Here is a 12,248-nt window from a genome sequence, read left to right as displayed (position 1 = left end):
GGGCCACGCCCCTTGAGCCCTGAGGGACTCGCGCGGGGCTAGAGGTGCGGAGTCTTCTTCGTGACCTTTCACCCCAGCATGGCTGCGCCCTTGGGACCAGTGAAATTCTGGAAACCCGGTAAGGCACGGCAGGGAGCCTGGGTAGATGCGGCGACGAGACTTTCGGCCTGGGGACCCGCCTGACCGGGGAGGGCTTGGGCACCAGTCCTCTGCGCGCGTGGATGCTGCAGCCCACGGTGGTCCGGAGGAAGTCAAGGCCTCCCTAACCTGGTCGCAAACTCTGGTGACCTTGTTCGAGTTTCTCATCCTCCTCCGCCCCTCTTCAGATGTCGAGTCCTGAAGCACTCATGTGTGTCTTGCTGATGCCCTGGGGCTGCATTGAGGTCGACAGGCGGTGCAGCCCAATGGCTTGGAAGCTTGGGTTGTGGAGTCAGAGTGCCCAGGTTCAAGTCTGCCTCTTTCCTTGCAGTACTAGGTGGAGGACCTTGAGCTACCCGTGCAGTTCCTCTGAGCATTGCTCCCCTTACCTGGGAAGTGGGCAGAATACGAACACCTGTCCCGTGGGCGTTGAGTCAGGAGTGTGTGGTCCGACTAAACGTCTCATAAAAGAGAAAATGTGTTCCAGTGTTTTAGGGTAGGTCTTGCCCACTCTGAATGTTTACCACAAAGTGAACGCCCTCCTTCCTATTGGCTGTCACTCTTCCTGTTTTGTTGGCTAACAAGTCTCCATCACAAAATCCTTTGTTTTTGCATTTTCTCAGGTCAGGTTCTCTTGTTGAATTATACGTACCAGACCATTCTCTGTGTAGGTAGGATGCCTCCTTTTGTTTATGCCTTTCTTATAAACCAAACCAAACCAAACCAAACCAAACCACTGTTTCTTAACTGGTGTCAGCCTCTGCCCTTAGTTTTTCTTACATATTTCCCTTTTTCTCCTCCACCTGCACTCCAGAAGATCTGGGTGTATACATTGTATTATGATGATGATAGTTAGAGACAGAAAAGGCAACAAGGGGCAACTTTTAAAGAGTGTTTTAGCTGGTCCCTGGAAATCTGACCATGTGCCTAAGTATCAGAGAAATAAACTCACGAAAGTGACACATAATTCTTTCTTTAAAAAATCTGAACTGGGTATGGTAGTCCATGGCTGTAATCCCAACACTTGAGAGGCAGTGGCAGGAGGATCTCTTGAGTTTGAGGCCAGTCTGGTCTACATTCCAGGACAACCAGGGCCACAAAGACATAACCTTGTCTCTCTTGTTTGCTTCACTTTCATGACTCAGCATTTCCAGGTATCAGCTGATTGTTCACCCCAATAAGTAATGAGTTATCATTTACTTATTCAAGAGTTTATAAGCAGACCAAAAAGTTAAGTCTAATAGAGGCTTGGATAAATTGTCAGAACTCAGACCAGGGTACCATTTTGGTTAAAGAACTTGGAAAGATTCTACAAGTCTGTCCCATTGTTTAGTTCATCTGGTATATTGAGAGCACACTTCTGTAGTCAGTCAGGTCATGAACACATACCTGGTCCCAGCTCTCAAGGTGTGCTCTCCCAATTGACTCTGAAGTTACTTGTCCGTGAGAAGAGATGCTAAGCAAGGCTGAAAGGGTGCTGATAAGGAAGATGGCCTCAAGTACCGGACTGCAGTGCCTTCCCTGCCTACCACTTATTAACCTGGTAACTTGAGAGCCCCGTAAGTGCTCCAAGTCTCTGCTTTCTTACCGGTAATTTGTCATAATAGGATTGTTGTGAAGATTAAATGAAACAATGGACAAAAACACCCATGGTACTAGATACACAGCTGTTATAATTATAGAAAAGCATAGGAGAGGGAGGGAAAGCTCACTGTGAAGAATTGACTGCGTGGTAGAGATGGTAATGGCTTTGGAGTGAACACTGAGGGGTGAAGCAAGTTTGTTATGGTTTGTTTATGGTGAGGTAGGGAATGGCTCTCCAGGCCATCGAAAGGATTTGTATCTTAAGGATGTCCCCAAACTCCCCATAATGGAGTACTGTGATAGTTTTATATGTGAGTATATTTTGGGGTGTGACAGGAGATGATGGAAAGGTAGGAAGGGACTTCATCGTGAAATGTCTTTCGAGAGTTAAAAAAATTGAGCTTCTGGGCCAGTGAGATGGCTCAGAGGCAAAGGTGCTTTCTGTGAGAACCTTATGACACCAGCCTTATCCTCGTAACTCATGTAAGGGTGGATGCAGTGACTCTACAGAGTTGTCCTCTGACCTCCACATGTGTGTTCTCTGTTTCTCTCCCTCTCCCTCCCTCCCTCCATCTCTCCCCCCCTTCTCTCTCTCTCTCCCACACACACCCCCACACACACTCTAAGTAAATTTTAAAAAATTGAGCTCCCTGCTTTAATCCCAGCAGTGGTATGGTTAAGAAGGCTACTCCTAAAAGAGGTTGCTACCAAAATCCAGGATGGATGCTGAACCTCACTTCTAGCCTGGGAGCCAACAAGGAGAGGCCCATTAGATACTTAGAGGTAAAGAGAAGAGAAAGTAAAGTCAGTAATAATCTTGTGTTCTGGACAGGGTAACTGTCGAGCTCAGTGGGGTCTTGATGGGGTGACTATATAGGTAAGCTGGTCTGGATGGGGTGATGGCCTAGGTAAGTGGGTTTCAAATTTTGCTGTATTGTTGAATCACTTAGAAAATTAAAAAAAAAAACAAACTTCAGTCCTTATGTTATTATTGTCAAGAAATCAGGAACTAGGTAGCAGTATTCTTAACATTTGGGGGGCTATTAGTATGCATCACTAGTTGGGGATCCACTAGCCCAGGTATATAGTTTTCATTCACTGAGATTTGAGTAGCTTCAGTGGGTCCTGAGCCCTGGGAAGTCACTTTCTCTTACAGCATTTTATCAGCTAGTAACAACATCTCTTTGGTGAGTTGATATTCTCACAGATGAGCAAAAAGTTCCAGATATGAAATGGGTTGTGGATTATGCAGGTCGGGGAGGTGGTTGGGAGCTGAGTGTAAGGTCAGATCTTGGAATCACAAGCATGTCTTGTAGGCCCAAAGTCAGAGGCTCTGATAACTACAGGGCCTTTTAGACAAACTACATAATGTGAGGTGTGTAATGGACTAATATGTGGTGGACTGAAGGGTTGTGTGTGTACTGGGGAGATGTGTACACTAGGAAGAGGTACACCGGAACTTCCATATGCAGTACCACACTCCACCTGATTGTTACAGTATGAGTTCAGAGTTGCTGAATTTTTCTTTTAAAAAAGACACGGTCTACCTCTTATCCTAGGCAGGCTCTAACTCTGTGATCCTCCTGAGGTAGGCTTCTGAGTAGCTGGGATTACAGATCCTTGGACAAACTTGGCTCTTAAATGGGAAAATTTTTGTTGATGTTTTAAATGAAATATTTTTCTGAGTGTAGTGGTACACGCCTGTATTTCCAACACTTGGGAGGCTGAGGCAGGAGGATTGAAAGCTCAAGGTTAGCCTGGGCTTTGTAGTGAGTTTCAAGACCCTGTCTAATAAAACCAAACTGACAAGAAACATCTCCCCATCAGAAGTCATTAACGACAATAACCATTTAAAACTGTTTAGTCATAGTGTACATGGAGAGCTTAAATGACTAGTTTGTGGTCTCTAACTTAGTAGTGTGGTATACTGATCTTCTGTGATCCGCCTGAGCTTTTTTCCAGAAAACAATGTTCACTTTATTCTCTGGCACACATGGGTCAGAAGGGCCTGTCCATTTTCATTTTCTCACTTAATAAGTATTTACTGGTGGGTATCCATGTGCCTTGCAAAAGCTTTATTGAGCTGCTTGAGGATTTTTTTCCCCACTTGATTCATGGTAAGAATTGTGCTGTAGGGCTGGAGAGATGGTTCTGGTCAGAGTATTTGCTGTTCTTGTAAAGAACCCTAGTTCCTAGCACCCATGCAGAGTAGCTCACAACTGCTTATGACTTTAGCTCTAGGGAATCCAACACCCTAGAAGGGATTCTGAATTGGGTGCTGTTGTCAGCCTTGTTTCACAGATGGGGAAATGAAAGCATTAATGATTTTTGAAAATTGCAAAAATGCTACTTCCTTAAGCAAGGCACACACTCCCAATTTAAAGACTGCCATAAACAGAGTGGGCTGTGGGGTGTGTAAGCAGCCTGGGGTTCCGGTTTGGCTGAATGGAGTCTTTTGTAAGGAGAAGAAAAGCTCACATATCCGTACAGCAGCTGTTTTGTAAAAGTTCCTAACAGCTGTAGGTTAGACAAGAGAGGGCCCCGGAGGGCTGTGAACCAGTGTGTGGGAGGATGCAGAACTCACAGGAACAGCATTCAGATACTCCAGATGTACGTAATGGCATGGTTTAAATGTTTTAAGAAAAGGGGTATTCTGAACAAAAACAGGGCAGAAGAGGATACTGTGTTCTCTGCTGTAGTTTGAGTGGAATATAGTAATGGAAACAGGAGGACATGAAACCTGCTTTCCAGCCCAGGCCTTGGTCCAGGCCCTGTTCTCTCTGTTCTCTGGTTGAAGGGAGGTTAACATTTGGCAGATGGAGCAGTGTCCCACTTCCCTGCTCTTTGGCAGCTGTGTTCTCCTGAAAGTACTTGGATCAGGACTGGAGATGAAAGCTGCTGAGCTTTGAACTTGCTTCTAGGAGTCTGCAGACCCAGCATCTTCTGTTCAGATGAATCATATTCTTGCTTTTTTCTGGAAAGAAGTTCATACAGGCCTTTAATCCCAGCAGCTGGGAGGCAGAGGCAGTTGGATCTCTGAGTTTGAGGCCAGCCAGGTCTACAGAGTGAGCTCCAGGCCAGCCAGAGCTATACAGAGAAATCCTGTCTTGAAAAAACCAAACAAAACACAAAGGATTTATTTTTATTTTATATTTTGTGTGTTTGCCTACATGTGTGTATGTGCATGTGCTTAGTCCTCATGGAACCAGAAGAGGGCGTTAGACTCTCTGGAACTGGAGTTAATGGGCAGACAGTTGTAAGTCACCTTGTGTGTGCTAGGAACCGAACCCAGGTCCTCTTGAAGAGAAACAACTGCTTTTAACCACTGAGCTCTCTCTGCAGCCCCTACCTATCTTTTAATTAATTTATTGTTTTAGAGTATTATTTTTATGCGTGTGAGTTTTGACTGCATGTGTGTCTGTGTACCATGTGCACGCCTGGTGTCAGATCCCGTGGAACTGGAGTTACAGATGGTTGTGAGCCATCGTCCATGTGGAAATTGAGAACTAACCTGGGTCCTCTGCAAGAGCAGCAAGTGCTCTTTACCACTGAGCCCTCTCTCCAGCCTCAGTTGTATCTTAACCTAGTTCTGACCTTGGGTCACAGAGACAGGTTGGCATGAGAAGAAAGAAAAGCTCATCATATGGGACCTAAACTTCTCCATAGGATCTGCCGTCTTGATTTGTCATTGTTCTGAGAAAGGTGCTGTGGCTGTCTGTGTTTTAATTTGCTCTGTAATGTTTCTTGGACTGCCATTTCCCATGTAACTACTCTAGCTGTGGGCAGTTGGATCAGGGTAGGCCTTGTATCTAAGGGGGATGTGTGTCCCCCATGGTTCAATATAAAGAACCCCCTCATTGCTGTACACAGCACACACCTGGAGCTCCAAGTCTCTTTCATTTCAGTCCATGGCATTTACCTGTCGTTCTTATTATACCAAGTTACTGGGAGGCAGCATGTGAGAGGCAGTGAATCCATGAGGGTCAGTCTGCATCCGTGCTGCCCGAGGCTGGGTTCTAGTGCTTAGAACAGTGCTTGCAGTGAAGCATTTGCAGTCTGACTTGTTCATAGGTGCTTGAATGGCTGGCAGTTACCTGCAGGCTGAACTCTGGGCCATCAGCGCCTGTGGAAAAACTACCCCTTGGCCTGAAGGTTCAGGCCTGAACTTGTTAAGAGATGCAGAGGTGAGGTGGCAGCCTAAGCTCCTGGCTCCTGTTCTCTCTGAGTCTTGCCTACTGGTCCACAGGCTTTGTCTTTGGCAGATTCCCACTGGGTTTCTTTCACTCTGTTCAGAATTTGGTAGGACCCAGTTCTAGATGGCCCAGTAGGACCGTCCTGCCCTTTGTTCTAGACTCTGCACTGGAGCTTGCAGGGATAACTCTTGTGTTCTGTCAGGCACCTCCCTAGGTTTTTTTTTTTTTTTAACTTTTAAAGCTCCAAAGTTTTTATAAATTTGAAATCAAAAGCATTGTTTTCTTTGTATATCTGCTTTGAAAAGGTACAACTTGGGATGGAAAGATAGCTCAGTGGTTAAGAGCACTGACTGTTTTTCCAGAGGTCCTGAGTTCAATTCCCAGTAACCACATGGTGGTTCACAACCATCTTTAATGGGATCCGATGCCCTCTTCTGGTGTGTGTGAAGACAGTGACAATGTATTCACATAAAATAAATAAATCTTAAAAAAAAAAGAATTATTAAAAAAAAAAGAAAATGTATAACTTTTACACACTCTTTTCTGTTTAACACACCAGAATCTGAAAACCAGGTTTTTTTTTTGCTGCAGGTACAGAAGGGCCAGGTGTCAGCATTTCTGAAGAGAGACAAAGTGTTGCTGAGAACTCTGGGACAACCGTTATTTACAATCCCTACGCGGCACTTTCCATAGAGCAGCAGCGGCAGAAGCTGCCTGTGTTCAAGGTATGGCGTACCTGGGGCCCACCTTGAGCCTGTCACTGAAGGAACTGTCATGGAATGGTTCTACAAGTGACAGTGTTACAGGAGCCCTACCTCATTCTAGTGTGTGCGTATATGCAGGCAGGTGTTCATGTGCGCGTGCGTGTGCGTGCCTGTTTGTGTATGTGTGTTGGGAGAGGGAGGGGGAAGAGAGGAAGGCAGGGAACAGGCGCCCCTTAAGACTGGGAAGTCCTGAAGACTTTATTTGCATATTATTTTGCATATTTTGCATTTATTTTGCATATAGGAAATGGGAAGGAGCAGGAAGGCCTTTCTCTTTTCCTTTTCGTTGCTTTCAATTACAAACAATATCCAGTCCAGAAAATGACACAGTCACACAGTGAACTTCCAGGTCAACATATTATCAACATATGGCGAATTTTTTCTTTTAAGAGATGTATTTAGCAGGGTTAATTGGTAATTTGAGAATCTGTCCTTGGGAAAGATTGTAAGGTACTCTTAATACTTAATGAGACAGTGCTGGAGTTAGGGGATTACCAGACACTCCACACTATGAGTACAGTTAAGATGGCAATCAGATACTCCGCTCGCCAGAGGCCAGTGCATGAACTTGAGCACATTCAGAACCTCTTTGCTCTCACTGACGTTCTTCTGTACCATGGACACTGTTGATGGATCTGTTGGCAGCTTCATGTGGGTGACCCTTTCAGTCAGAAAGTAGGCTCACAGGTGGCTAAATGTTGTTGGTGAATGGTGAATATTGATTTCAGCCTCTGGAGCATTTGAGTTTTGAACTTTGCCTCCATGTGGGGTCTCTGGAATGACTTGTGTGGGCGTGGCCAACAGCATGTATAAACTGGTCTTTCTGCTGCCCAGAGCTGTGTGGAAGATGTCAAGGTTTGTTTGTTTGTTGTTTGTTTTTCCTTTTTTTTTTTTTTGTGGTGCTGAGGATTTAATCTAAGGTGTGCCATCAAGTGTTCAACCCCTGAGCTGTGTCAAATGCCTAGCACTTCTTTTATTTTTTATTTTGAGACAGTGTCTTGCCAAATTGCTTAGGTTGGCCTTGAACTTACTGTGTAATTCAGGCTGGCTTTGAACTTGTAATCTTCTTCCTCAGTCTCCTGAGTTGCTGTGGTATCAGCCCCACTAAGATTTGGGTTCCTTTCACTTAGACACTGCTGGTAACACCCTTCTACTAATGTGTTCTTTCTTCACATAGATGTGGAACAGCAGCCTTCTTAATTTAGCTAAGTCGCCTTGGTTGGACTTTCAGGTGACCTTAAACATTTTAGTCAGCCTACTCGTGTCTGGGCTTTATCCTCAGGTGACTGGAGCTATCCCTTGTATGTGACTGGGATATTTGTGTGGGACCCTCAGGACATGAGATGACCATTGCTTTCTCACCACTGAGGGGCACCATTTTTGAGTCATGAGGAAGCGTTGAGACTGGAGTAGACTTCAGGGTCCCTCCTTGTTCTACCAGTCATGTGCTGGGTAACCTTCCTTCACCAGTGTAAGCTTCCAGTTCCTTATCTGTGATATGGGTCAATAGCACCTGCCTTGTAGGATTGCTATGAGGCCTGGATGAGGTCACCTGTGTGGTGTTTATAAGGTGTCGGACTTGGACTACCCAAGAACAAGGAAGTGGTTGTTTACTGAGTGTGTGCAGACCTCGACCTTTCTCTGCCAATCATTTTCTAACTGTCGTGTAAGTGAGATGAAACCTGGATAAAAACAAGTTGAGCCTTTTGAGAAGGGAAGGGATCTAAGGTACATTATTGACGGAAAGCTAAGCGGAGCCTGAGTGCTGCTGGAGTCTTGAAAGATGTGAAGATGGATGTGGACGGGGAGGAGGACAGTGCCTCTCTCACCTCTCCTCCTGCTCAGACCAAATGTGAAGGTAGCTTTAGGAAGTTTGTGGTGGAGCCTAGCCAGGCAGGGCAAGATCCTGGCCTTGATCCCAGCCTCCCCAGCCACAGTGGACAGAAGTTGACTAAAGCAGCACCCGTCTTTCCTCAGCCCATTTCCGAGGCAGCCTCCCCTTGACTTTCCTCTGAAGCTGTTCCCTGTGTGTGGGGGGTATGGACACTGCTTTGAAAGGCATCTGTGCCTGCCAGCCCCCATCTGATGTGCACTCCTGTCCTCATGGGCATTCCCAGGTTCACAAGGCCTGGTGACAGTACCTCCTTGTCAACCTGTCTCCATACCAGCTATCTCCTTGTTATGTCTGGCCATGTTAGACTAAAGCACATGAAGCTTCCTGTCCAGATCATCTCGTGTGTGCTGTCTGGTTTTCTACAAATGCAGCACCCGCTGGAGCCTCCTAGGTCAAGTACAGCCCCTGTTCCTCTCTGAACTCAATGCCAAACCAAACCTGAACCAATGGCCTCCCAGTCAGCTTCCCTCCCTCCTGCCTTAGCCTCCAGGTATTGGGATTGTAGGTGTGTGCCATCGCACCTGGACTCACTGGTCCTCTCCATCAGTGTATGCTACCTTCTTTCAATTTTTTTCCTTTCTCTTTCTCTTTCTCTTTCTCTTTCTCTTTCTCTTTCTCTTTCTCTTTCTCTTTCTCTTTTCTTCTGTTCTATGAAATGTCTAAACATGTCTGTCTTGCCAGTTTCCCATTGGTATGTATTGTGACATGAAACTGAACTATTGAAGAGTTTAAAAGTGACTGTATGTTAATTAAAGCTGAAAATATTTTTTTAAGATTCACATATTTGTTTGAACAATACCCAGCCTAATCTCCAAATAATTTCTGACTATGAAAAGAGAAAAATTATCACTATCAATATTCAGTTCAAAAGCAAAATTATCCAAACCAAATGTTAGATAGTCCTTTGTGTAGCATTAAGTTTGAAAGAAATGAAATAATACCTAGAAAAATTAAGGCATGAAAATGTTCAGCTACATCTTTGATAACCAAGCATCTATTTAAAACAGGATTGGAAAAATATTAATTTTTATATTTTTGAAATTAAATTATAATTATACTGTTTACTCTTTCATCCTGAACAAGACCTAAAAGAAGATCCATATTATGTACTAATGTATACGTGAATATTAGCCATAAAGTACAGGATACCCGTGGTCCACTCTAGAGACCAAAGGAAGCTAGACAAGAAGGAAGCACCAATGGGAGGATGCTTTAATAGCACTTAAAAGGGGGGATAAAATAGCCATAGGAGGCAGATGGAGGGAAGAAATATGGTAGGAAAGGGGATGAAAAGGGAAGTGGGAGGGATGTTTAAGATACAGTGTGGGGAAAGTCAGGAGAGAGGATCAGAGAACTAGAAGAATGAATGGAAATCTGCAGCTGATGGGACAAGGTTGGAGTAGGGGGCATCTCTAGGACATGCTAGGGATTCAGGATTGAAGAGACTTCCAGGGGTCTATGGAGGTGACTCTAGCTGAGACGCATAGCAATCATAGTAATGGCAATAGGAAATCCTAAGTGACCATCTCCTGTAGCCAGGCAGGACCCTCAGGGGAGGATTAAGGATACCAACCCACGCATAAAACTTTCAACCCAAAATGTATCCTGTCTATAGGAAAAGCAGGAACAAAGATGAGGAAAAGCAGGAACAAAGATGGAGCGGAGACTGAGAAAATGGCCAAACAATAATGGGCTCAACTTGAGACCCATCCCATGGACAAGCACAAATCCCTGACACTATTAATAAAATTATGTTATCCTTGTATACAGGAGCCTAGCATACCTGTCGTCTGAGAGATAGTAGAGAACTGCAACAAATGCATAGACCCGTGGCCAAATATTGGACAGAGCTTGGGGAATCTTACAGAAGAGTGTATGTGGGAAGAATTGAAGGCCCTGAATGGATAGGAACTTCACTGAAAAACCAACAGAGTGAACTAACCTAGACTCTTGTGTGTTCCCAGAGACTGAACCACCAACCAGATAGCATACAGGGGCTAGAACTAGATCCCTTGCACACACGTGGCAGATGCATAGCTTTGTCTTCATGTGGGTTCCTCAACACCTGGAGTGGGGGAGGGAGAGCAGGGCTGTCTCTAAAGGTGATGCCTGTTTGTGGAATCCATTCTCCTAAATGGGCTGACTTTTCTGGTCCCAGAGGCAAAGAATGCACCCAGCCCTGCAGAGATTTGATATCCCAGGACAGAGGGATAGTCAGGGGTTCCTCCACCCTCTCAGAAAGAATTAGAGTGAGGTTTGGGGGAGGGACAGTGTCCAGGGAGGGCATCTGTGAGTGGAGACAGCAATTGGGATATAAAGTGAATAAATAAATAAATAAATAAATGGAAAAGGGTAAAGTATTCAGCTACATTTTTGATAAAGCAAGCAAGCATCTATTTAGAACAGGATTGGAAAATATTAGTTTTTATAGTTTTTGAAATTAAAATATAATTATATCATTTATTCTTTCCTTTTGGTCCCTTCAATCTCTCCCCTACACCCTTCTTTCTTGCTTTCTGTCAAATCACAGCTTCTTTTCCTGAATAAATGCTACATGTAAAAGAACTCATAAAATACACTTATTAAGCAACATACACACATTGAAAAGAATTGAACAGAGAAAAGTATTCCCATTTTTCAACTTCAAATGTACTGAATAATATGTGAATCTAATAATGAATATTAAACATGTTTTTGAAACATCTTAGTAAAATTAAAACTATGTTGTATACCTCAGAATCAAGGAAAAGTTAATGTGAACCAAGCATACTATATTGAGATAACACACAAGCAAAATTACTTATAAAATGTCAAATGTAGATATTAAAGAATAATTTATTAAGTAATAAAATAAAGCTGGGTTGATAACAGTACTTTCAGGCAAAATTGAGTTTCTGTGAAAGAAACAGAATGAATGCATAAAAGTATCTCATATGACTACATTTGAAGTAAATTCTTAGTGAAGAGAAATAAGAGATTATGAATTTTAAAACTTATAATAAAGGGAATCACAATAAGGAGAATGGACATTTCAATTTTTAACTTGAAACAAGTTCATTAAAATACAGAAAAATATAACATAATATTCATTTAATGTGCAGCAGACTCCTGGAGATAACCATTTTTATAGGTTAAACAATATTAATGAATAGTAGGATTGCTATTGCCCTGTCAGTGTGGTTTCTATCTCAAAGTTTTTTGCGTATTAACAGAATACTGACAATGCATGTATTTATTTTGTTGTCAAGAAATTGACCTAAATCATTACATGACTCAGCCTGTATCCCAGCCAGTGAGAAGATCCAAGTCGATTTTCAATAGAGAGAGGAATAGGGGTGATCTGCTATCTTTCTGTCTCCTTAAAGATGGAATTTTAGGAAGAGTCCTCAAATATCTGACCCAGGCAGACACATATTTCTTGTCTTTTCCTTCCCCCTTTCAGTCATCTAAATCAGATATGTGTAGCTAAAAATTTAGTAGTCATCCTCAAGACTGGAAGGCATTAATATAATACTCACATATTAATATAGTAGGCAGAATGCTAAAGAAATATGGGCTGCTGACAGCATAGCAATGCCACTTGTTTTTTTTTTCCCAAGATGGTAGACCAATATATTTTCTATAGTTCAAAACATGCTATAAAAAAGCATTTCATGTTCAAAAAAAAGAAATTAA

At 43.3% G+C, this 12,248-nt stretch overlaps 1 protein-coding gene across 2 annotated transcripts in view; it reads left to right on the top strand.

Annotated features, from left to right (window-relative positions):
- Dhx35 (DEAH-box helicase 35) overlaps window positions 1-12,248 on the top strand; it is a 70,689-nt gene continuing 58,441 nt past the window's right edge. The window contains exons 1-2 of one of the 2 annotated variants that reach the window (XM_028786571.1): window positions 1-118; window positions 6,507-6,640. Coding sequence is in view for 1 of the 2 variants with exons in the window: in XM_028786570.1 (XP_028642403.1) it covers window positions 79-118; window positions 6,507-6,640 (174 nt within the window). In the remaining variant the exon portion in view is untranslated. The remainder of the gene's footprint in view (window positions 119-6,506; window positions 6,641-12,248) is intronic. The other variant, XM_028786570.1, reaches the window with a different exon arrangement.

This window comes from Grammomys surdaster, unplaced genomic scaffold (assembly GCF_004785775.1).
Source record: "Grammomys surdaster isolate TR1022 unplaced genomic scaffold, NIH_TR_1.0 125561, whole genome shotgun sequence".
Taxonomy (NCBI): Eukaryota; Metazoa; Chordata; class Mammalia; order Rodentia; family Muridae; genus Grammomys; species Grammomys surdaster.
This window is presented reverse-complemented; position numbering and strand designations above follow the sequence as displayed.